Here is a 21,379-nt window from a genome sequence, read left to right on the forward strand (position 1 = left end):
GTACAGTTGTATGAGGTTTAATTCGTTTTTAAGGGTATAGGATATTCGTCTTTTGTTTTCTTTTTAATGACACACCTGTACACCGCCCCGAGTCCCTTCGGGGAGAGGGGGCGGTCTATAAATACTGAAAAATAAATAAATAAATAAATCTGACATAATTGCCACTTTGGCAACAACTTGTTAAGATGTGTGAATTGAGACCTTTCCTCCAGTTGGGTGTAGCTATTAGCATTTAAAAAAAAAAAGTCAAATTAGAGAATGTTAAGATTTAAAGGCCACCTTAGAAACTCCCTGCAGGAGAAGGTTGAAAAAGGAAATGTGAAAAGAAATTGTGGACCAAAGAGCTTTCTACTTGCTGTTCTGCAAAAATATATTTAGGTGGTTTTGTAGGTGTAAAAAGTTAGCACTCACCTCTCTTAGAAGAATGAAATATTTTAGGAACTATTAAAAAGGCAGAATATTATATTTTTCCTAAAGGAGAAACGTGTTTCTAAAGACAGAAATTCAGCCCTAGCTCCCTGCCCTGGGCAGATATTCGGTGCACATTGAGAAGGACTGGACCAGCCTATCTACAAAACAAAAGACCTTCAGCTCTAGGGTGATGGAATTAAGATCCCTCAGGACATAATAGGATTAACCCATCTAGCAGCAGGGCTCACTGCATTGCAAAACCTCCTAAGGACATTACATCAGGCCAGGCTCCAACCAAACTTGATTCAGACAAACATGACCCCCACAGGAGTCTGAAAGTCACCAATAGAATAGATGCCCTTGCCACAGGAACAGGAAGCTCAAGGGAAAGGCCCAAGAGAGGGTACAAATAACCCTCCACTCAGTGTGGTCGGCTACACCAGGACCATGTGTTAAATGATTCTGCTCCATTAAACCAGCTTTCCAATCAGTCTCCATGTTTCCAGTGTCTTCCAATATCCAGAGGGATATTTCTTCCAACAGTAGGAATAGAAAAGGAGTGCCAGATCTGGATACAAGTAGAGAGAAAAGCAGCAAAAAGCCAAGTGGCAAGTGGAGAATTTTGGAGAGCTGTGAGGGGAAGCGAAGTAAGTGGCTGGCATGCAGAGGAGAAAAGGGAAGAGAAGGTGAGAGAAGAAGATGAAGGCAGAGCAGTTCCAAAGATAGAAGAGGAAGAAAGCAGAAAGGATGGGTAGAAAGGTGGTGTAGACTATAGCTGGTTTTAGCCACAGAAATTCAATTTTGTTGAAAAACCTTCATGTTGCTTTTAGGCATCTCATTCTTGGCTCAGATCCTTGCCCTAAAACTCCTAGAAGGTCACACAATAGCCTTATCAAAGAACACGTTTCATTCTGAACGAGGACATGGGAAAAGGGCTGCCTCCCTCTTCATGTTCTAAACAGATTACTTAGAATGTGCTACCTCCTCTCTTCCTATTGCAGATACATTAGCTAGAAAGTTTTGCATACTTGATTATCAGCCTTATCTATTAGGGACAGAAGGGCGAGGGCTGTAATATTTTAGCAAAGAACTGATCTTCTGGCAGGGCCATCCTCTACCAGGGGTGAGAACATTTTATTGCTTATTGCTGATTTCTTGCTAATGATCATGCAGGTTGGTTTTCCAAAAGAGAATAGAAACTATACTACTCCATGTATTGGCGGGGTTCTAGAATTATGATTTAATCCAGAGACAAAAAAAACCCCAATTATGTTAGTCCACAAAATAAATAAATGGAAAAATCTATAATCTATCAATGCCTTTATTATGACCAATGAAAGCGACCAGTGGTGAAATTCAATTTTTTTTACTACCGGTTCTGGGGGCGTGGCTTGGTGGGTATGGTGTGGCTTGGTGGGTGTGGCAGGGGAAGGATACCGCAAAATCTCCATTCTCATCTCATTCCAGGGAAATGATACTGCAAAATCTCCATTCCCACCCCACTCTGGGGCCAGCCAAAGGTGGCATTTGCCGGTTCTCCGAACTTCTCAAAATTTCCGCTACCGGTTCGCCAGAACCTGTCAGAACCTGCTGGATTTCACCCCCAAAAGCGACGCAGAAATGTGTGCAAACATATTGCTTTTATTCTTTCATTCCTACATTCACTCAATTTAGAAGATGCTTAATCACAAAACAATTCAAGGTGGCATACAGGTTTTCTTTTAAATTCAAACCATTTATCATCCTAAAAGAGAAGAACCAGTTATAAAAATGGAAGGATAGTGCAGCACCTCAAGGAAATTATCTAAACTTTAAATATCTCATTTGAGGACAATGTCAACTTGCATCATGGCCCATTGGAAAAATCCTTTTTTAAAAGCTCTCCTGAAAGACATCATGGTGGGGACTGTGCAAACTTTGAAGAAATGTGGTTCTGAAGGGTAGTGGTGGCAGTAGTGTTGACCTAACAAAGAGTATTGTCCCAAGAATGGATTTGACAAAGAAAGTTCAGACAAGTTTGAGCTATGTCATCAAATCTGTTCCAGATTTGGAACAGCAATTTTGGTGGCATGCTAGCTACAAACATAGCAAAAAGCAATCTCATTTGTTTAATAATGGTTAGCTAAAATGCAATAGGTACAAGTCTACTATTCAAAAAGGATTATAATTGATTCCATTTATTATTGCAACATAACACAATTAACATTTCCATTTGTTTGACACAATAGGACATTTCCATCTAAGATTCAAGATTCCATGTTTGCTTTTTCATTGAATCTGGCCAAATGGCAAACATAGCTTGCATGCTGTGGAAAGATGGATGGGTCTCTGCAATGGTGATGGGGAGGATCAGCTCCCCTTAATAGTTTATCAATAGCATTTTTCCACAGCAACTTATAAAATAAATAGCTTTCCATATTTGTTTACCAATGTAATTGGTTATAAATGTTTTCAGCACAGATTAAATGGTTGTACAATATTAATTGAGATGCTATTAAAACTGCACAAGACTGCAAAAGAGACTGTGAGCTAGGTTACATTTGTAGTTTTAAAACAGCAAAACGGAGCGAATGCTGAAAGAAAAAAAAGGAAGAGGATTAATACATTTGCAGTCTCTGTAACAATAGCTAATGTACACTAAGATGATAGTGCAATAATCTTGTCTTCATTTCCATTAATCAATCAATCAATCAATCAATCAATCACATGTATATAGCTGCCCATCTCACAAAAAGCAATTCGACTATTATGTAACAATAGTTTATACAATCATAAACAGATATAAAAATATAAAAATCCACACTAAGAGATAAATATAAAAAAGAATATTTATTAATCAAATTCGTATAGCCACCCAGCTTCCAAAAGTGACTCTGAGCAGCGTGCAAGAATCAAATGTAACAATAAATATAAAAAAACAGTTGTAAAAATCCACATTAAAAGATAAATATTATAAAAATGGTATTTATTTATTTGTGGTATTTATTTATTTAATCAAATTTGTATAAAAACACAAAAAGTTACACTAGGCAGTGTACAACAGTTTGTACAATAACAAGAACAATTTCCATTGATTGCATATTTTATTTGTATAATTTGGCCAAAGCCAATCTTGACATTTCCAAAGTACATGGAAATTCATGTTCTTTGGGCTGGAAAGTGATGTTGATCTCTTGATCAAAAACGTGTGTTCCAGAGGTGGTATTCAGCCGGTTTGGAACTGGTTCTCGCAAACTGGTAGCAGAAATCTTGAGCAGTTCAGAGAACCGGCAAATACCACCCCTGGTTGTCCCCACCCTCCCGCCCCCGTCGTTACCTATCCTACTTTCCCTTCTTTTTTTGCTCAGCTGATTTGTGCGGCACAGCGAATTGCTGCGCCTCAGCTGAGCTAAACAACAGCTCAGCTCACCAGCGCTGACACCAAAGGCGGTCTTTGAGTGCTGCGCACCCGCGAAGCATGCTCTCATAGAACCGGTAGGAAAAGATTTGGAATTGCAACGCTGGTGTGTTCAAATTCCTACAGAACCTCCTTCTGAAGTTCACCGTGAACTTGGTGTTTTCTGAGCTTGGTGGTTTTTTTTTGCAGATGTTACATTACCAAGCTAGATAAAATAATCAGAGCTAGTACTGATGATGGTACCTAGTTTGGTAATAAAACGTCTGCAAGAAAATTTTCAAACTCAGAGAGCACCAAGGCCCCTACTGTTTAACCTGTTCTATAAATATTCTCTTCCATAGGTATGACAGGTTATCCTTGTGACATCACTACTTCTTAGCCTCACGTACTTTAGAGATCAGTTATAATGATGAAACTGTATCAGCATGAAATCTTTAGAAGAAAGATATGAAAAAATGAGAGAAATAAAATGTGACAGCCTATAAAGGGCCAACACAATCATACCTTTTTCCAGAAAGTAAAAGCTCAAATCCTTCACTGATCTTCTCAAAAGGCAATACATGAGATATTAATGCATCTGTATTAAATTTATGTTTCATATAATCCAAAACAAGTTTAGGGAGAGCATCTTTTAATTTCCAACCTGGGTTTTAAAAGAAAACAAACAGGTATACTAATTGAGCTATTCATTTCTTGGCATAAAAGAACTGAACATTTAAATTTTTTTTTTTGCAGGATCACCAACTCTGATGTACCTATAATAAATTTGTCCTTCAAAATATTGAAATGATGCAATTGGAGAACATTAGGCTGGTGAAAGGTGAACTGTAAGCATATTCTCCAATTATATCACAATACTTACAATGGTAAATGCTGTTATACTAGAAAGGGGTTAGTATTTATTATTTATTTGTCATTATAATGTCATTTCTTAAGAAAAATGTAGCTAATCTCAAGGTTTGTCACAAAGAGAGAGAGTCAAGCTATTCTGCAAAGCACCCGAGGGCAGTATAAGGAGCAACGAAAGGAAACTAATCACGGAGAGAAGCAACCTAGAACTAAGAAGAAATTTCCTGAAACTTAGAACAATTAACCAGTGGAACAACTTACCTCCAGAAGTTGTGAATGCTCCAACACTGGAAGTTTTTAAGAAGAGATTGGACAACCATTTGTCTGAAATGGTACAGGGTTTCCTTCCTGAACAGAGTGTTGGACTAGAAGACCTCCAAGGTGCCTTCCAACATTCCATTCCATTCTCCTTCATTCTATTCTATTCTATTCTATTCTATTCTATTCTATTCCATTCTATTCTATTCAAAATATTGAGAATCTTGACCAAAACAGCATTCTTAACCAAAGCTTCCTACTCTCTGCTTAAATTCAGCAATGGAAAATGGAGACAATTCAGAGGCTGAAACGAAGCAGATAGTAGATAGAATTTTTTACAAGACAACTTTATATAATTTTATAACAAGCTGGACCAATCTGAAACTATATCCAGCAGAGGTGAGTTCCTACCGGTTTGACCCGGTTCGGCCGAGTAGATAGTAACTTGGCCTGCCATGCCCGTGAACTGGTTCTATCATCGGCACTGCCATCTTGATATTCTGTGCATGCGCAGAACAATCTTCATTGTAAAAATTTAATTCCCCCCCCCCCTTTTAACATTGTACGCACATGCAGACCTTTTTAGGTGCAAATGCGCACCTAACAAGCAGTACTGCCAGTAGTAACCCACCCCTGATATACAGTACCTTCTTTTGAAAAATGAATCACATACACATACTGGTTAGATGTATCTTATGACCCACATTAGCCAATGCGTACCTCCAATCAGGCAGCCTACTAGTTTCCTTCCTGTGAGCAGGAGAGCAGGGTCAAAAGAGAGCTGTGATTTTGCAGGAGGTGCCCCCACCAGCACACAAATCCCATGGCCCAGGTGGGAAGATGCAAGGGCGCTGACCTATTTCAGACACAAAGAAAAAACAAGCTAAAGAATTCGAGTGAACAGACAGTTGTCTAGGTTTTCCATGGATAGCTTGTACATAATCCTAGAGGTGTTGGCTTATATAAAAAAGAGAATATAACTATATCCAAGAGTGAGCAGGAGATCCTTAGTGCATTTGACTCAGCATTCGGAAACAAGAATTAAAGATGGACAATAGATTCATTCAGATAATGGGGTTTGGTTGTTTGGATGGGTTAGCTGTCTTCCTTGCTAGAACAAGGTACCTCTTTCTCCTCATTTTTGTTCTGATCTAGGCTTCCCCAAAATGCACAAGGCAGAGTCCTGGTCCCGACAAAACCCTTTTTATTAAACGAATGTGAATTCCTCTCATTCGGCATTCAGCAAGGCCTGGCAAACAAGTCTTTCAAAGGTGTGATTATGACTACAGACCTTATCTATCTTGGAAAGCTGCCATGTAAATATTTTCCAAATGAGGTACTGTGCAAGGAAAGACTGGGCACAAAGTCTCTGAGATTCATGGACAGATCTTCACACTCCTGAAACGAATCTAATGACTGAACAACCAAATAGTTTCCTATAAAAGCCCACTCCCCTTTCGCTCCTCTTTTATAATCTATGGAGGAGCCAATAACTTCCACCTGTGACTTTACTCTCACCTCAACCCTGATTTCTGAGTTGTTCTTTTCTTCTGGCAGCTCTGCACATGCGCATACTGGGAACAGGCTCTAGCTGTTCCTCTGCCTCATTGCTGTCTAGCTCAGTAAGCACCTGATCACTGCCAGACGGCCTTGGCCCCATCTCTGCCTCCGATGCAGAATCGTTGTCCGAGCCTTCCCCAGCCTCCAGGACTGGCCGATGCTCCTCCCCAACCTTCTCATTGTCTGACTCTGCGGCCAGCTCTGCTGGCTGCTGGCAGGCCACAGCAACTTCTTTCTTTTACCTAATGTCAAAATATGGGCAGTACAGGTAGTCCTTGACTTACAACAGTTCAACAGCACTGAAAAAAGTGACTCATGACCATTTTTTTACACTTATGACTGTTGCAGCATCCCCTTGGTCACATGGTCAAAAGTCAGATGCTTGGCAACTGACTCACGTTTATGACAGTTGCAATGTCCCGGACTCACGTAATCCACTTTTGCGACCTTCTGACAAGCAAAGTCAATGGGGAATCCAGATTCACTTAGCAACCATGTTACTAACTTAACAAATGCAACGATTCATTTAACAACTGTGGCAAGAAAAGTCGTAAAATGGAGCAAACTCATTTAACAAATGCTTCACTTAGCACCATGAACTTTGGGCTCATTTGTGGTCATAACTCAAGGACTACTTCTATATACTTGTAGTTGGAAGGACCAACCAATACATCAGTTTGCTCATTTGTCCTCTGGGTAACAGAAGAAGAGGAGGAGGAGGAGGAGAATGTGGTTACTTATAATCATAATCCCAGATGTGACTCACAGACACTACTACAAAGATACCAAAGTGTGCGTGTGTTGGACATATATTTAATGTTCACATTTTTTCCTAAAAAATGGAAAAAGATTCCCCCCAAATATAGAATATGTGATCACAAAACACTATAATATTTTCTGCTTGAATGTTAATCCTAATATCTGAAGGTGTTTTCTGATACAAAATGGAAATTGGAACCTAAGAGATTATTGCCAACACAAATTACATACTTCTGTGTCAATGCGTCCAATCACTTCAAATGTATAGTCCACTCCAAGACCAGTCTTCTGTACAAGCACCTCGTGAATCGGCTTCTCAAAATCTCGGGGGCAGAGGCATTCAGTGGCTCCTAATTCTTTGGCCTTCATAAATTTATCCTTGTTGATGTCAATCCCAATAATCCGGGATGCTCCAGCTGCTTTACAACCCATGATCACAGACAAACCAACACCTCCTAAGCCAAAGACGGCACAGGAAGAACCAGGCTCAACCTGAAAGATAATCACACAAAGAAGAATCCTGTGTTGGAAGACACCCAAACAAAACCAGGAGCTGGATGGATGAAGATGGCATGAGAACTAAGAAAACCTAGATTCTAGGCTTTAGAACAAAAAGGCAAACATGGACACAAAACTCAAGAGTCACCTCAAACCACAAGATGGGTAGCATCTAAATTTAATAAATAAAATAACTAAAACTGAGCAGAATGCAATAAAAGTAGTTTTAGTTTCAAGAAAAAAAGAGCAATGGCACAAAATCAACCAATGGACTATAACAAGAAGGTTGGAATACATATGTAAAAAAAGATATAACAGGACTGGAAAGAGTACAGAAAATATAATTTATTGCATGATGTGTAATAAATTGACAAAAATGTTTGACATTACTTCTCTGTGTCCAAACTAGCAGCATGATATCCTTGCAACACTTGTGTGTTTAGAGCCATGATTGAGTTTCCATGTTACAATAAGCCATTGTTTGCCACTCTGTTGTACTAAGCCACGAACCATGATTTACAAATCTTAATAATTGGATTCACAAGATATATCAAGCCAAAATCACACAAGCCAGAGACTGACATCAAGTTAACCCATGGTTTACAGGTTAACACCATATTTGCAATGTAAATCAATCACAATAGATCAGGATTACTCAAATCATAGTAGTTGTATTTATACCACAAGCTACAACAAAAGCCAAACAAATCAAGGTTCATTTCTAGAAGATATGGAACAAACTCATCTCCCAACCTATGCAGGAAGCATGAAGTTCTTCTTACCTTGGCACAATTGATGGCAGCCCCATAGCCAGTTGAGAAGCCACAGCCAAAAAGACAAACTTTATCCAGAGGCGCATCATCGTCAATTCTTACAATAGATGCCTCAGGCATCACCGTATACTCGGAGAAGGTACTTATCCACAGGAAGTGATGAATCTGTTTACCCCGGCAGGTAAACCTGCTGGTTCCATCTGGCATCACACTTTGAAAAGCTTTATAAATGCTGTTTGAGGAGATTCAAGTCAGTGTTTTGTCAATAAACTAGATTGGTCAGAAATGGTCACTGTAACTCAGGGGTGTCAAACTCGATTTCATTGAGGGCTGAATCAGGGTTGTGTTTGACCTCAGGGGTGGGTGTGGCCAGCTTGACGTCACTCGTGTCAGGGGCAACTGTGGCGGCCTGAGCATCCTGCCAGCGAAAAAGGGGTTCCTGAGCTCCATTTTCAGCCATGACGGCTTCCTGCAACCCTCTGCCAGCAAAAACAGAGCTTGGGTGGGCCACGCATGCCCCCCCAGCCACGTATTTGCTGGCAGAGACGCTGCGGGCTGGTCCTTCGCTGTTTCCAGGGTGGCTCCACGGGCCAGATCTAAGCACCGGGCCTTGAGTTTGACACCCCTGCTCTAACTGGAAAACCCAAATAAGTAATATGTACAACAATAACCAATTTTGTTGTATTTAAGTACAATGACAATAAAGATTATACTCTAATCTCAAACTTACTGGGATTTGAGACAGCAGTTTGCTTTTGGGCTCAAGCAGCAGTCACATTGTCCGCACTGAGGAACACAGAGAGGAATGACTTTGTCACCTTGCGGGGAATAAAAATCAATCTTAATGTGAACTTTAAAAATCTCACAGCATATTAATAATAATTCAAGGAACCAATATTTAAGCTATACACACAGAGAATAATTCCTAGGATGTATTTCAGATCTTAGGTCATCACCTCTTTGCTATTCTTTAAAACAGCTTATATATATTTTTTTCCAGGCTTTTGCATGAGCCAGGAGGAAAGATGCTGCTGTTTTAAGAAGTCAACAGAGGTGGATGCCTACCAGCTCGGGGGCCTGCCACGCCCCCGAACCAGTTCTATTGGCGGCACCATAGGCAGCGCCAGCTTGTTTTTTGTTTCTGTGCATGTGCAGAAGCTTTTCTTTACTACTGCGCATGCGCACAAAGTGCCCCCCTTCAAAGTGCATTCCTGAGCAGAAGGAGAAGCTGGAACCCACCCCTGGAAGTCAACTGTTAACAAAGTTTTTAAGTAGCTGCACCTTCCCCCCACTGGGGGAAGTTTTTACAGCCTACCCATTAGAAGAGTTTGGATGAAATCAGAGGTGGTATTCAGCCAGTTCTGACAGGTTCTGGAGAACCGGTAGCAGAAATTTTGAGTAGTTCGGAGAACGGGTAAATTGGCTGGCCCTGCCCCCACTGCCTCCCAGCTGATCTTTTGTTGCCCTGAACAGGAGAATGGAGCCTGAAAGCAGGTTAATGGGGTGAAGAAGGAATGGGGATTTTGCAGTATCTTTCCCCTGCCACGCCCACCAAGCCATGCCAACCAAGCCACGCCAGGCCACACCCACCAAGCCACGCTCACAGAATCGGTAGTAAACATGTTTGAATCCCACCACTGGATGAGATACAACAAAATAAAAATATAAAATAGTTCAGAACAATATTGGAACTCTTAAAAAAAGCTTGGTAATGCATGGGCATTCTGGATCCTCCAGGAGTAGAAATTTCTATTGTGTATGAGCTGCAGCAGAAAAGGCATCCGTGGTTCATGACTCTAACCACTAAGGCAGGGGTCTTCCATCAATACGCATCAAGTTCTTCCGAACAACCAACAATGTTGGAATACATACAGTGTAGTATACGTGTGCATTCAGTGTGTGTGGCCTTTTGTAATTATTATCAAAAGAGAGTAAGGAACCTGATGCCTTTTGAATATTTCAAAATATAGATGCATATTCAAAATTGCCTGAAATTTTTAGTACTGTGCTATTCCAATGTGAATAATTTATCTATCTTATTCTTACCTGGTTTTACACAAGTGACCTCTGGCCCAATACTTTCAACGATACCTGCTCCTTCATGGCCCCCAATAACAGGGAAGTCTATATTTGGAAAAAACCCTTTCCATACATGATCATCGGTCCGGCAGATCCCAGTGGCTACCATCTGTATGAATAAGAGTATGTCATCTCAATGCTTAGGTCCCATTCATATTTTTACCTAAAAGGTTTCACCAGAACCAAAGCCCATCTAATCCAGCATTCTCTTTGCACAGTGAATCCAGCAGATGCTTGGTGGAAGCCTTCAAAGACAACATTCCTCCCAATCATACCACATAACAGTTATGCAGTTAAAGGAAAGGAGACTAAGGGTTTTTACTTTGCCTGGAGATCCCAAGAAAGAACACCAAATGTATTGGTCTCTGTGTTGCACTTTTCAAAATGAGTTGTTTTGGGTGTTATCAAAATTTGAAATGTGGTCTCATTAAAAACTAGATCGATCAAGTAGATACTAGTTGTCGTCTTTATTCTGGATGCAGAATATTCATTGATGCATAATCTGTTGTTGACAGGTAAGATGTTGTAGCAGACAATTTTGTGTACTGTGCTTAGATGATACTGCAGGGGACGTAATTCCAGATTGTCCAAGCTCAAAATTTCAAGTCTGGTGGCATAGGGAATTTTATTGTGAGTAGAGGAGTGGAGTACTCTTCTCGCGAAGTACCTCTGGATCCACTCAATCGTATTAATGTCCAATGCACAGTGTGGATTCCAGGCAGATGAGCTGTATTCGAGAATTGGCCTGGCAAAGGTTTTGTATGCCCTAGTTAGCAATACAATGTTACCGTAAGCGCCGAAGAGCTCAAATACAGGTAAGGATGGCGGGCGGTTGGGCGGGCTCTCTGGAGCACCGGAACGGAATGGTACCCAGAGCTCTTGGCAAGCACCGGTACGCCTGTACCAGGGCGTACTGCCTGCAACCCACCACTGATATGTATGTATGTCTATGGACCACCAATAATGTGATATAGTCAAGAACCTATTTCACAAACAGGTACCCGAGCACAAAAGGGGGGTCAAGAAGCTGTGCAGCAATACAAAACATTTATTCCAAAATGATTCTGAAGGGAAATCCTTTTGGGAAAAAAAATCTAACAAGAAGTGGATGATTGATAGAGCAACCATCAACAGGAACATTTCGGATAGCAGCATCTTGGTTCACATCTTGTTTGTTATTTATGTTTTTCTAAGCATTAGCCTTTCCAGCAAGTCTCAATAGTTTTAGGTATTAAGATAACTGCCAATTTTTATTACAATAATAATTGATTCACTGCATTACCTTCACTCGAATTTCATGACTCTTTGGTGGTGCTACTTCTATCTCTTCAATCGAAAATGGTTTGCCTGGCTCCCAGCTGACTGCAGCTTTACATTTAATCACCTGTGTATACAAGGACCATCAAAAGAAGTCAGAGGAATGAGCAAACATATCCTCAAAATACATCTTGTAAGCCAGAGGAGTGACAAGAACTGTTAACCCGGGAAATGAAGGCGGTTAAACCTGGCAGAGGGTTGCAGGAGGCTGTTGCAGCTGAAAATGGCGCTCGGAAGCCTGTTTTCTCTGGCAGAGCATTTAGGCCACCACAGGCGCCCCCGACACAAGTGACGTCTAGCTAACCACGCCAACCCTGGCCACGGCCACCCCAGCCCCCCAAGATCAAACACAATCCTGATGCAGCCCTCAATGAAATTGAGTGTGACACCCCTGAGTCATATTGGAGCAGATGGTTTGCTGGTGACCCTGAGAAGTCAGAAAATTGAAGGCAGCTTTTCTGGCATGGGACATGAGGATGTTATTGTTGATCTGCAAGCCAAAAGGAAGACAACTCAAATTGCAATCAAGACTACCAATTCTATGCTTGTTTAGTTTTCTGCAGGGTTATAGATGGGCGAACACTTTAAATAGTGGGAGGAGGGATGTCTCCTACTCATATTTATGCAGAATATTAACTGGGCTTTACTTTCAGCTAACTGTGTATACAATTGCAGCTTAAAATATTTGTAATCTTCAATGGGTTCACCAAAGGAAAAAAAGTATTTATCACAGAAGGTCTTGCCTTATGTTAGGAGATATGCTTGCAAATACAATATACAGAATTGCAGCTAAACTTCCATGGAAAGATGTTCATAGAAAGATGTTCACATACTAATTAACTGAACTTGCAAAAATCAGAAACTAAGAAAATGTTTTTTAGAAAAAGAAAACTGTACTCTTTGTACTATCTGGAAATACTACAGAACTTCCACCTGTTGCCAAAAAGTAGTTTGTAAATTTTAACTATGTAATTAATTATAGACCAGATCTGAGGTGGGTTGCTGCCGGTTTGGCGGAACCGATAGCAGCCTGGAGCAGCTGAGAGCGAACCGGTACGGTGGCTTGTTTGGCCCAAACGCCCAGGCTCTATACCTGTTTTTTGGCAAAAGGCAAATTGCGCATGTGTACATAACGTGTGGCACCTGTGCGAGCCCCAACAATCAGCTGGTTGTCACAAGGGTGGTGGATTGCACACGCACGCGCAGCGTGTCAGGCATGTGCACAAACGGAATGTGCTTCCGCATGATCAGCAAACCGGTAGTGAAAGTAAGTGCAACCCACCACTGGACCAGATAGATAGACAGACAGAAGTAGGTTGGTCAGTACATAGGTAAGTAGGTAAGTAATAACAGAAGTTAATTTACTTATGAACCAGTTTGTGTAGTGGTTAAGGTTCCAGGCTAGTTACCAGGAGTCAAAAACAGATTTAAAGGCACACAACTGACACAAATAATAAAAGAATACATAGCATAAAGAGTAAAGGAATGTCTAACATGTACAGTTATGTTATGCATAACAACTATTCCCAGCTTTCATTTCTGGTCTGGTTGTAATTGTACAACCTCTGTTCACATGTAAGAAATGGGTTTCCCTCGCCCCAAGCACACATACATTCACTTTGTCTCAAAATAGTTCTCTTTTAAGTTTTACCAGAGTTTGCAAGTCATAATATTTTACATGTTTTATAATTTATTACTAGGTTAAAAAAAAGCTACTGGAGAGTCTCGTATACCATAAATGCAAAACAAACGAAAGAGGGAAAGTTGTCCCCATATTTAGATGAGCTTGTAAAGCCACAAAAAGAGATTCAAAGAGGGAGAAGTATTAGCTAAATACTAAATCCAATGACTTCTGAAAACCCTGCTCTGAACATTACTCTGGAAACAACACACACAGGCACATACACACACACTATTTTTCTTTACTCTTGGCACATTTCTCTTAAACGGCAGTGAGATTCAATTAGTTTTCTGCACGGAAGAAGAAAAATAAGATTTTATTATTGTTATAAATAACTCAAAGCTCAAGGTAGCAAGCATACTTAAGTCTCTTCTCCCGCCTATTTTCCATACAACAACAGCCCTGTGAGGCGAGGTGAGAGTGACTGGCCCAAAGCAGAGGTGGGTTCCTACCGGTTCGGATTGGTTCGGCTTAGCAGGTAATAACTTGGCGGCCTGAATTGCTGGAAGTGGCAGCGCCCCAGGCCTGCCACGCCCCTGAACCGGTTCTCTCAGTTCATCTTGTTTTTGGCTTCTGCGCATGCGCAGAAGCATTTTTTTAGTACTGCGCATGCACAGCGTGCATCAAGCGCGTCTGCGCATGAAGTGTCCCTGAGCGAACTGGTAGTAGCAGCTGCCGCAACCCACCCCTGGCCCAAAGTCACTCAGTTGGCTTTCAAGCCTAAAGTGGGATTAAAGCTCAGAGTCTCCTGATTTTTAGACCGGTGTCTTCCCCAATAGACCAAACTGGCCCTCAATAATGTTGGTCTTCTGCATGGTGAAGAACAAAGGCTTGTCTACATTCCCATCACCAAACCCTTTGAATGAAAATACTATCCATTTAAATCCAAACATGGTACAATATTTAAAGCCCCCGAAGGTGAAACTGCCTAATAACATATTTGGGAACTAATACTTGTCCACATGGCTGATTAGATGCTCCTGCTCCTGCTCTCATCCTGGAAATTCCTCAACAGAACAAAATAACAGGAAACACAACAACATAGTTTTCTACCCTGTGCCGATACTATAAATTAGATTGTGATTCCATGATCACTAACCAACATCTCCAATGCAATCTTGAAATGACTCGAGAAAATCCAATACATAGGAAGAAGATATTGTGAGTGTTTTAAACACTCCATAGACAGTACTAAGTCTTAGTACTGTAAGCACAAGACCGATTGGGTCAGCATTTTCCTGCCTAGAGTTCAGGTGAAGGATAAGAGTACTATACTCTAATAAACCAACCAAATGACTATACGCTTCCCCCCCCCCCCCCCGGCAGAATTTTAACAGTCATTTTAACAATGCTCCAGAATGCTTAATTTTTTTACTTGTCAGGCAGCTTTGCTTTTTGAATTCACAAGTGTTGAATGGTCCTTCAAGGCTGACCTTTGCAGAATATATAGAGCAAATCAGTACTGGTGAAATTCACACAATGCTCCATACGTTTTTATGGAGCACTTAATGCTTCCATTTTAGAAGTGGTCTAATAACCCTGTACATTAAGCTGCCCAGGCAGGTTTTGATTAAGAGTCTTCCTTACCTTCCCAGCAGTCGCCATGTATGCCAAGATCCCTGCTTAGAATCTGTCCAAGCTCTTCTATAAATGACTTCTCTCCTTGATTACTTTGGCTCTGAGAGATACATGAGCAACTTTTCTCCACCCTGTGCAACACATAAAATGTTTAATCTATGATAGGTCGGCTCAGGAAGGGGAGGGTTCGTTTGCAACTGTACTAAGAAGTTCAATGTTTTTCCAAGAGTTTTGCTTAAAACAATCCCAGAAGAAGCCATCCAAAGATAACTACCATCTAGACCCAGAAGATAGATTCTAAAAGCGTACAGACCTCAGGGCTTAGTTCCAAAGAAGTTTCTGATTAAGAACTAGTCTGTACCAGCAAATAAAAATAAAAATAAACCAGAACAAAACACAAACATCTTTGATTGATGTTCTCTTGCTTAAATTACTTACATAAAGGATAAGTACAGAGTACATGATGCATTTGGGCAACCGTATTAATCCCACAGGTTTGGTCTCTCCCTAGGATCATAATTGAGAAATATTAGTCCTTGTGGAATAGCTGTTAGACTTGCATTGTACATATAACACATTTGCCAAGGCGAAGATTTGTTAAAATAAGTGACAGTTCGTATGACCAAATAATATCAATGGAAAAGCAGCGCTTCTTTTTTATGGACCTTTAGCAAAATTAGCCCCAAAAGTACAGCTGTAAATTTCTCACATTGCCTTGGAAATGTGAAACATCAAACATTAAATGACTCCTCACAGAAAACAGCCACACAAAAGCTGAAATTGCATGCTGTGCTTAACCATAATTGATTTATTTTATTCATTAATCCATGGCTTCTTAAGATTGATTCAATTATCCCATTTTTATTATAGCTTATTATAGCTTAAAATAATTGTCAAATTCTACTCGTGTGTTCCTGGAATGCAAGGCTACAATGTATTCTCTATTGACCCAATACACTGAACTATGAACTAACTCTTCCGGTTATGTTTGCATAATAATCTAGACTAGATGTATCAAACTTGATTTCATTGAGGGCGGCATCAGGGTTGTGTTTGACCTTGAGGGGAGGGGCCGGGGGGGCATGGCCAGGTTGGGTGTGGCCAGTTTGACATCATTCGTGTCGGGGGCGCCTGTGGTGACCCAAGGGCTTTGCCAGAGAAAACGGGCTCCCGAGCTCCGTTTTCAGCTGTGACGGCCTTCTGCAACCCTCTGCCAGCACAAACGGAGCTCGGGAGGGCTGTGTGGAGGCCGGTCCTTCACTGTTTCCAGGCTGGCCCTGTGGGCCAGATCTAAGCACCCCGCGAGCCAACTCCGGTCCCTGGGCCTTAAGTTTGACATCCCTGTTCTACGCTGAAATATATTTGACTATTTTGTGTGTCAGTATATCACACAAGCACAGCTAGTGCACTATGTTCTAGGCAAAATTGAGCCAAATAAAACAGCCTAAAAATAAATGCCGCTGCAATCAGTGAATAGAATTGAAGCATAAACAACAACTGTAGCAATCACACTTGAATATGAAATTACTTCAGCGGTTTCCTGGTAGAAACGTACTTGGCTGGCACAATACAGAAGAGAAATTTTCAAAAACAAAACACAGAAAGGGGGAGAGGGGGAATCTTCATTAAAAAAACTAAAATGGTTTAAATAAAGAAAAACTTAAATCATGGATCATGTTATAATAAAATATATTTTTTAACCAGGAGGGAGGGAGATGGATGGATGGATGGATGGGTGGATAGATGGATGGGATGATAGGCAGGCAGGCAGACTTAAACATAGCACAATCTCTAGGACACTCAGCTCCTGTTGGTAAACCAGTTGGAAGTTATGCTCAGCTTCAGTTGGTGCACCAATTGTGTGCCCATTTCTGGAACAGGGGATGTTGTAACCTTCATCATGCCCTCATCACTTTAAATTTGGACCATTAATTCACTGTCCACAAGTCTGCCTTTCAACACCATCAAGAAACGGCAGTTAGCCAAAACGTCCACAATCCGGTACTGCTTTGTAACACCAATGATACAGGAGTTGAATCAGTAGTCCCTATTCAGGATGCTGGTTATATTCTTTAAAGCCTTATGTGGCTTAAGAACTGATTATTTGTTATTGAGGTGTACTGTGAAGGAAGCATTTTCTCTTGTAGGTTCCTCCCGTGAAATGTTTTACCAACAAGAACTGTATTATCACTCCTGATATTTAGAAAGTATCTTTTTCAAATAATATTTAGGTTGTAAAAACTAGGAATTATTATTTTGAATTTGTTATATGATTTAACGTATATGGTTATAGGGTGTTTTTGTGTGTGACTACTATACATTGATGTTACTGTATTTTTGCTTGCGATTAGTTTAGAGGTAAAATGATTTAAATTGCAAAAAATCATTTGTGATAAATAAAACAAATGGTTTATTGCTAAGCATAGCATATACTGCAAATTACCTAATTGGGACTTGTTCAGCAGCCCAATAAACATGATCTAATATCATGCATAAATTGAATTCTTGTCTGATCTGAATAAATCACTGGGTCATGAATCAAAGATTGTACAATGACAAGGAACAGTACTTTACAAAAAAAAACCAACAACACCCTGCTATCAAATACTGTCTTTTTTTCTCTTTCAGCCACAATTTAAACAGAATGCTTTATAGCCGTGATGACAAACCTATAGCACGCATGCCGGAAGTGACACGCAGAGCCGCCTCTCTGGGCACGCGAGCTGTTGCCCATTGCTCTTCCAGGTTCCAGCGCACTGCCCAGTTGGTCTTCAAGTACATGGTAGTTCCGGAAACCAGAAGAGTAGCTGCCTGGTGTGCATGCGCACACCGAGAAGACGATCTTCCAGTTTGCAGTGCGTGCATGTGCACTGGCCAGCTGGTCTTCCGGTTTCTGGCACACGCACATGCTCCCGTTTTGGAACATTGTGCCGAAAAGGTTTGCACCAACACTGCTCTATAGCAAGTTTTATTAAGATGAAAGGGGCATACAAGATTTTCAGCAAGTATTTTCACGTCAACACCAAGCTAGATTTGTGCACACGAAGATCAAAATTCCAATTCTCTTTCTCACAGGAAGGAGGCAGGATTCCTTCTTGATTATGGGAAACATAAGAGTTTAGTTGTTTAAATAATGGTCTCCTAAATCTTAATCAAGAAGATAAAATATTTTCGGAGAACTGTCTCCTATACTGTCTCTCAAAAGCTTTTTTAAAAGCCATTTTGTTTCGCTTACGGCAGTGTTTCTCAATTTTGGCAAACTGAAAATGTGTGGACTTCAGCTCCCAGAATCCCCCAGCCTGCAGTTTCATCCATAAGTAGACATTCAAATTTGCAAAACAGTGTGCAGCTCTATATCATGTAATGATTTTTTGTCAACTTCTATTTACTTAAGAGATTTAGGAAAACAAAGTATTGCATGCAGCGCAAGGGTGAAATACTACTGGTTCTGACTGGTTCGCCTGAACCCATAGTAAAAAAAAATGCTACTGGTTCGGACAAACCTGTAGCTCTGATGATCAGCTGTGCGACAATCAGCTGTGCTGCATGATTTATATTAGCTAGAAAGCAGGAAATCCTGCTTCCTAGCGAATCTAAATCGCACAGCACAGCTGCCCCCCCCCCGCTGTTCTACTTACCTTTGCAGACTCAGAAAAGGCTTCTTAATCCTTTTGCGGTGTTGCGCGGTAGCGCCTGCTGTGCGCCTGCACCCGCGCAGCAAACCAGTAGCAAAGCGAACCGATAGCAGCCTTCCCAGCATTTCACCCCTGGTGCAACTACAGGTAGTCCTCCACTTACAACCATAGTTTACATGTTTCTGGGCTCAAGGGGAGGGCGTTTAAGTGATTTGTGCCTCATTTTACCCATCTTTCTTGCCACAACCAGGTCATGGCAGTTGTTAAGTGAATCATGTCGTTAAGAGAATCCAGCTTCCCCCGTTGACTTTGCTTGTCAGAAGCTGGGTGGGAAGGTTACAAATGGTGATCACATGACCCCAGGACAGTGCAATTATCATAAATACGTGTCTGTTTACCAAGTGACCAAATTTTGATCACATGACCACAGGGATGCTGGAACTTGTGTGTGAAAACTGGCCCTGCCATTTTTTCCCCGATGCTGTTATGTCTTTCAATGGTTACTAAACATATGGATGTAAGTTGAGGACTACCTGAATATTTTAAAAAAGAGTTCTCTAAGGCTGCCTTTCATGAGGATTTCTAAAACAACTTCTCTCATATCAGCATTTTTTTTACTAGCAGTGCATAATGTAAAAAAAAAAATAGCATCCGACTCTATTTAAATGAAAGCGTTTTTAAAACTGCCTTTGATATTCAATCTTCTTCGAGTCCCGAGATATACTCTGACGGCTAACCTTTTTGTCATAGCGTGCGGAAAGCATGTGCCTGCGCACGAGACATACCCTGCAATGTGCGCATGACACCCCATGTGCGCCCTGCCTGTGTGTGCAACCCCCTGCACTCCCCTCGTACATGCACATGTGACCCCCCCAGCCCCCCCACCTCCCTGTGCCACATTTTGGCCTAGTTGGCCTCCCTGCAGCCTCCTGAGAGCAAAAACAGACCGCAGGGGGGACACGCCGTACCCCCCAAACCCCGTTTTGGGCCTAGTAGGCCTCCCTGCAGCCTCCTGACAGCGAAAATGGGGTGTGGGGGACACACTGCACCCCCCGGTACCACATTTTGGGCCTCCCTGCAGCCTCCTGAGACCAAAAACAGGCCATGGGGGGGGGGCGCCACAACCCCGTGCTTCCCCTACCTACGCATGCGATCCCCCCATGCATCTGCCCACGTCTCCCGCATGCGCCCTTCCTCCCGTGCATGCGTGACAGAGACCCAAAAATCAGCCGGCCATTGGAAGGCGTGCGCACATGCACGGTGCAATTGAGCTGGGGTGATGGCTTTCATGCCTTCAGAGAGGATCATAGGTTCCCCATCATGGCTCTAACTTGTTCAAGGCTTCCAATATCTGACTGGGTAACACAAAAGGTAACATAAAGCATTCCTATTTTCGTCCTGTCAGCACAAAAGACCACACAACACAAATGATTTCACTTCATATAAATCCAAACAAAATGGCTGGTATCAATTGAAAAAGATTCCCCCCCCCCATCTTTTCTCTTTTCAAAATAAGATCAAATCTTTTGATCTCTTTTCTACTCCAAAGCATAACCCGAATTGAGCTTTCAGTAATTTTCAATTCAATAGTCTCCGAACTTTTAGCCAGCAATTTATTATCAATATCATATCCCGTCTTAATTTTGAAGCCCAGAAAGGTATTTTATTCATTCATTTATGATAGAAATCACCCATGTCCTTCTCAGAGGGACCCTGGATGATGTACAAATAAAATATTAACATGTAAAATGTTGAAACAGGATAAACAAATGTGAACATTTAGAACAGGCTTATAGTTAAAATATAACTTTAAAAGTTAATTATCAAGGGATACCATTGGCAAACAGTTCTTAATGTCCAGTTTCATCAAGCTTTTCCAAGATAGGTGTTCTGTAATTGTTGGACCTCAATTTGTATAATCCCCAACTGGGTAGTCTGGAATTTGAAGTCCACACATTTGACAGGCACTCAATACAGGAAGTATATCAAAGAGGCTGACAGTTGATTTATGCTACGGACACTGTAACAGCATGGTTTACTCCAGCGGTGGGATTCACATACCTTCCCCACTGGTTTGCAAATGGGAGCATATGTACTGCATCTGTGCATATGCATTGTCTTCTGCACATGAGCAGTGCTCACGCATTATGTTGGGGCAGTTGGGCGGAGCCTCCCATAGCCGCCGCTACTGGTCTGCCCGAACCAGAGAGAACTGGCTGAATACTACCTCTGGTTTAGTCTTGTCCTCATGATTGCTGGCTCTAGGTATCAGTATGACTTTGAGATCAATGGCTTTGCGTTACAGAGGCAGATCTTCAGTATTTAAAATCTACTTGGTAAATTTGGGAAGGGTGGGGAAATATCAACAGTACTTAAACATTTATAGCTCCGTAGTACTTTACAGCACTCTCTGAGCAGTGTACAATGCCAGCATATTGGCCCCAATAATCCAGATCCTCATTTTATTGACCTTGGAAGAATGGAAGTCACCCTCGAGCCATGTCAGGATCGAACCCCTGACTGTGGGTAGAGTAAGCCTACAATACTGCATTCTAATCATTCCACCACCAGGGAAATGGATGTT

The 21,379-nt window shown here is 41.4% G+C and overlaps 1 protein-coding gene and 1 long non-coding RNA gene across 2 annotated transcripts; one reads left to right on the forward strand and one right to left on the reverse strand.

Moving 5' to 3' along the window:
* Positions 1-1,641: 1,641 nt before the first annotated feature.
* On the forward strand, positions 1,642-10,473 carry LOC309395727. The gene is made up of 3 exons (XR_014175978.1): positions 1,642-2,035; positions 4,544-4,635; positions 9,506-10,473. It is a non-coding gene; the product is annotated as an uncharacterized lncRNA (long non-coding RNA).
* On the reverse strand, positions 2,033-16,715 carry LOC309395721 (alcohol dehydrogenase 1-like). Its single transcript, XM_081960215.1, has 10 exons — positions 15,599-16,715; positions 15,170-15,291; positions 11,867-11,968; positions 10,552-10,693; positions 9,236-9,323; positions 8,515-8,737; positions 7,466-7,726; positions 5,636-5,771; positions 4,313-4,451; positions 2,033-2,984 (listed from the first exon to the last, which is right to left on the reverse strand). Exons 2-10 carry the CDS (start codon positions 15,185-15,187, stop codon positions 2,960-2,962), a joined length of 1,134 nt encoding a protein of 377 aa, XP_081816341.1. The 5' UTR covers positions 15,188-15,291; positions 15,599-16,715; the 3' UTR covers positions 2,033-2,959.
* Between the last annotated feature and the right edge of the window lie 4,664 nt (positions 16,716-21,379).

The sequence above is a fragment of the Natrix helvetica genome (assembly GCF_964273705.1).
Source record: "Natrix helvetica genome assembly, chromosome: 7".
NCBI lineage: Eukaryota > Metazoa > Chordata > Lepidosauria > Squamata > Natricidae > Natrix > Natrix helvetica.

Bases quoted from the DNA above. Each gene is read 5' to 3' on its own strand.
- LOC309395721 (XM_081960215.1), bottom strand. The intron at 7,727-8,514 runs GTAAGAAGAACT...ATTATCTTTCAG, and splicing joins CTGCCATCAATTGTGCCAAG to GTTGAGCCTGGTTCTTCCTG. The intron at 4,452-5,635 runs GTACGCATTGGC...TTTAAAACCCAG, and splicing joins AGTAGGCTGCCTGATTGGAG to GTTGGAAATTAAAAGATGCT.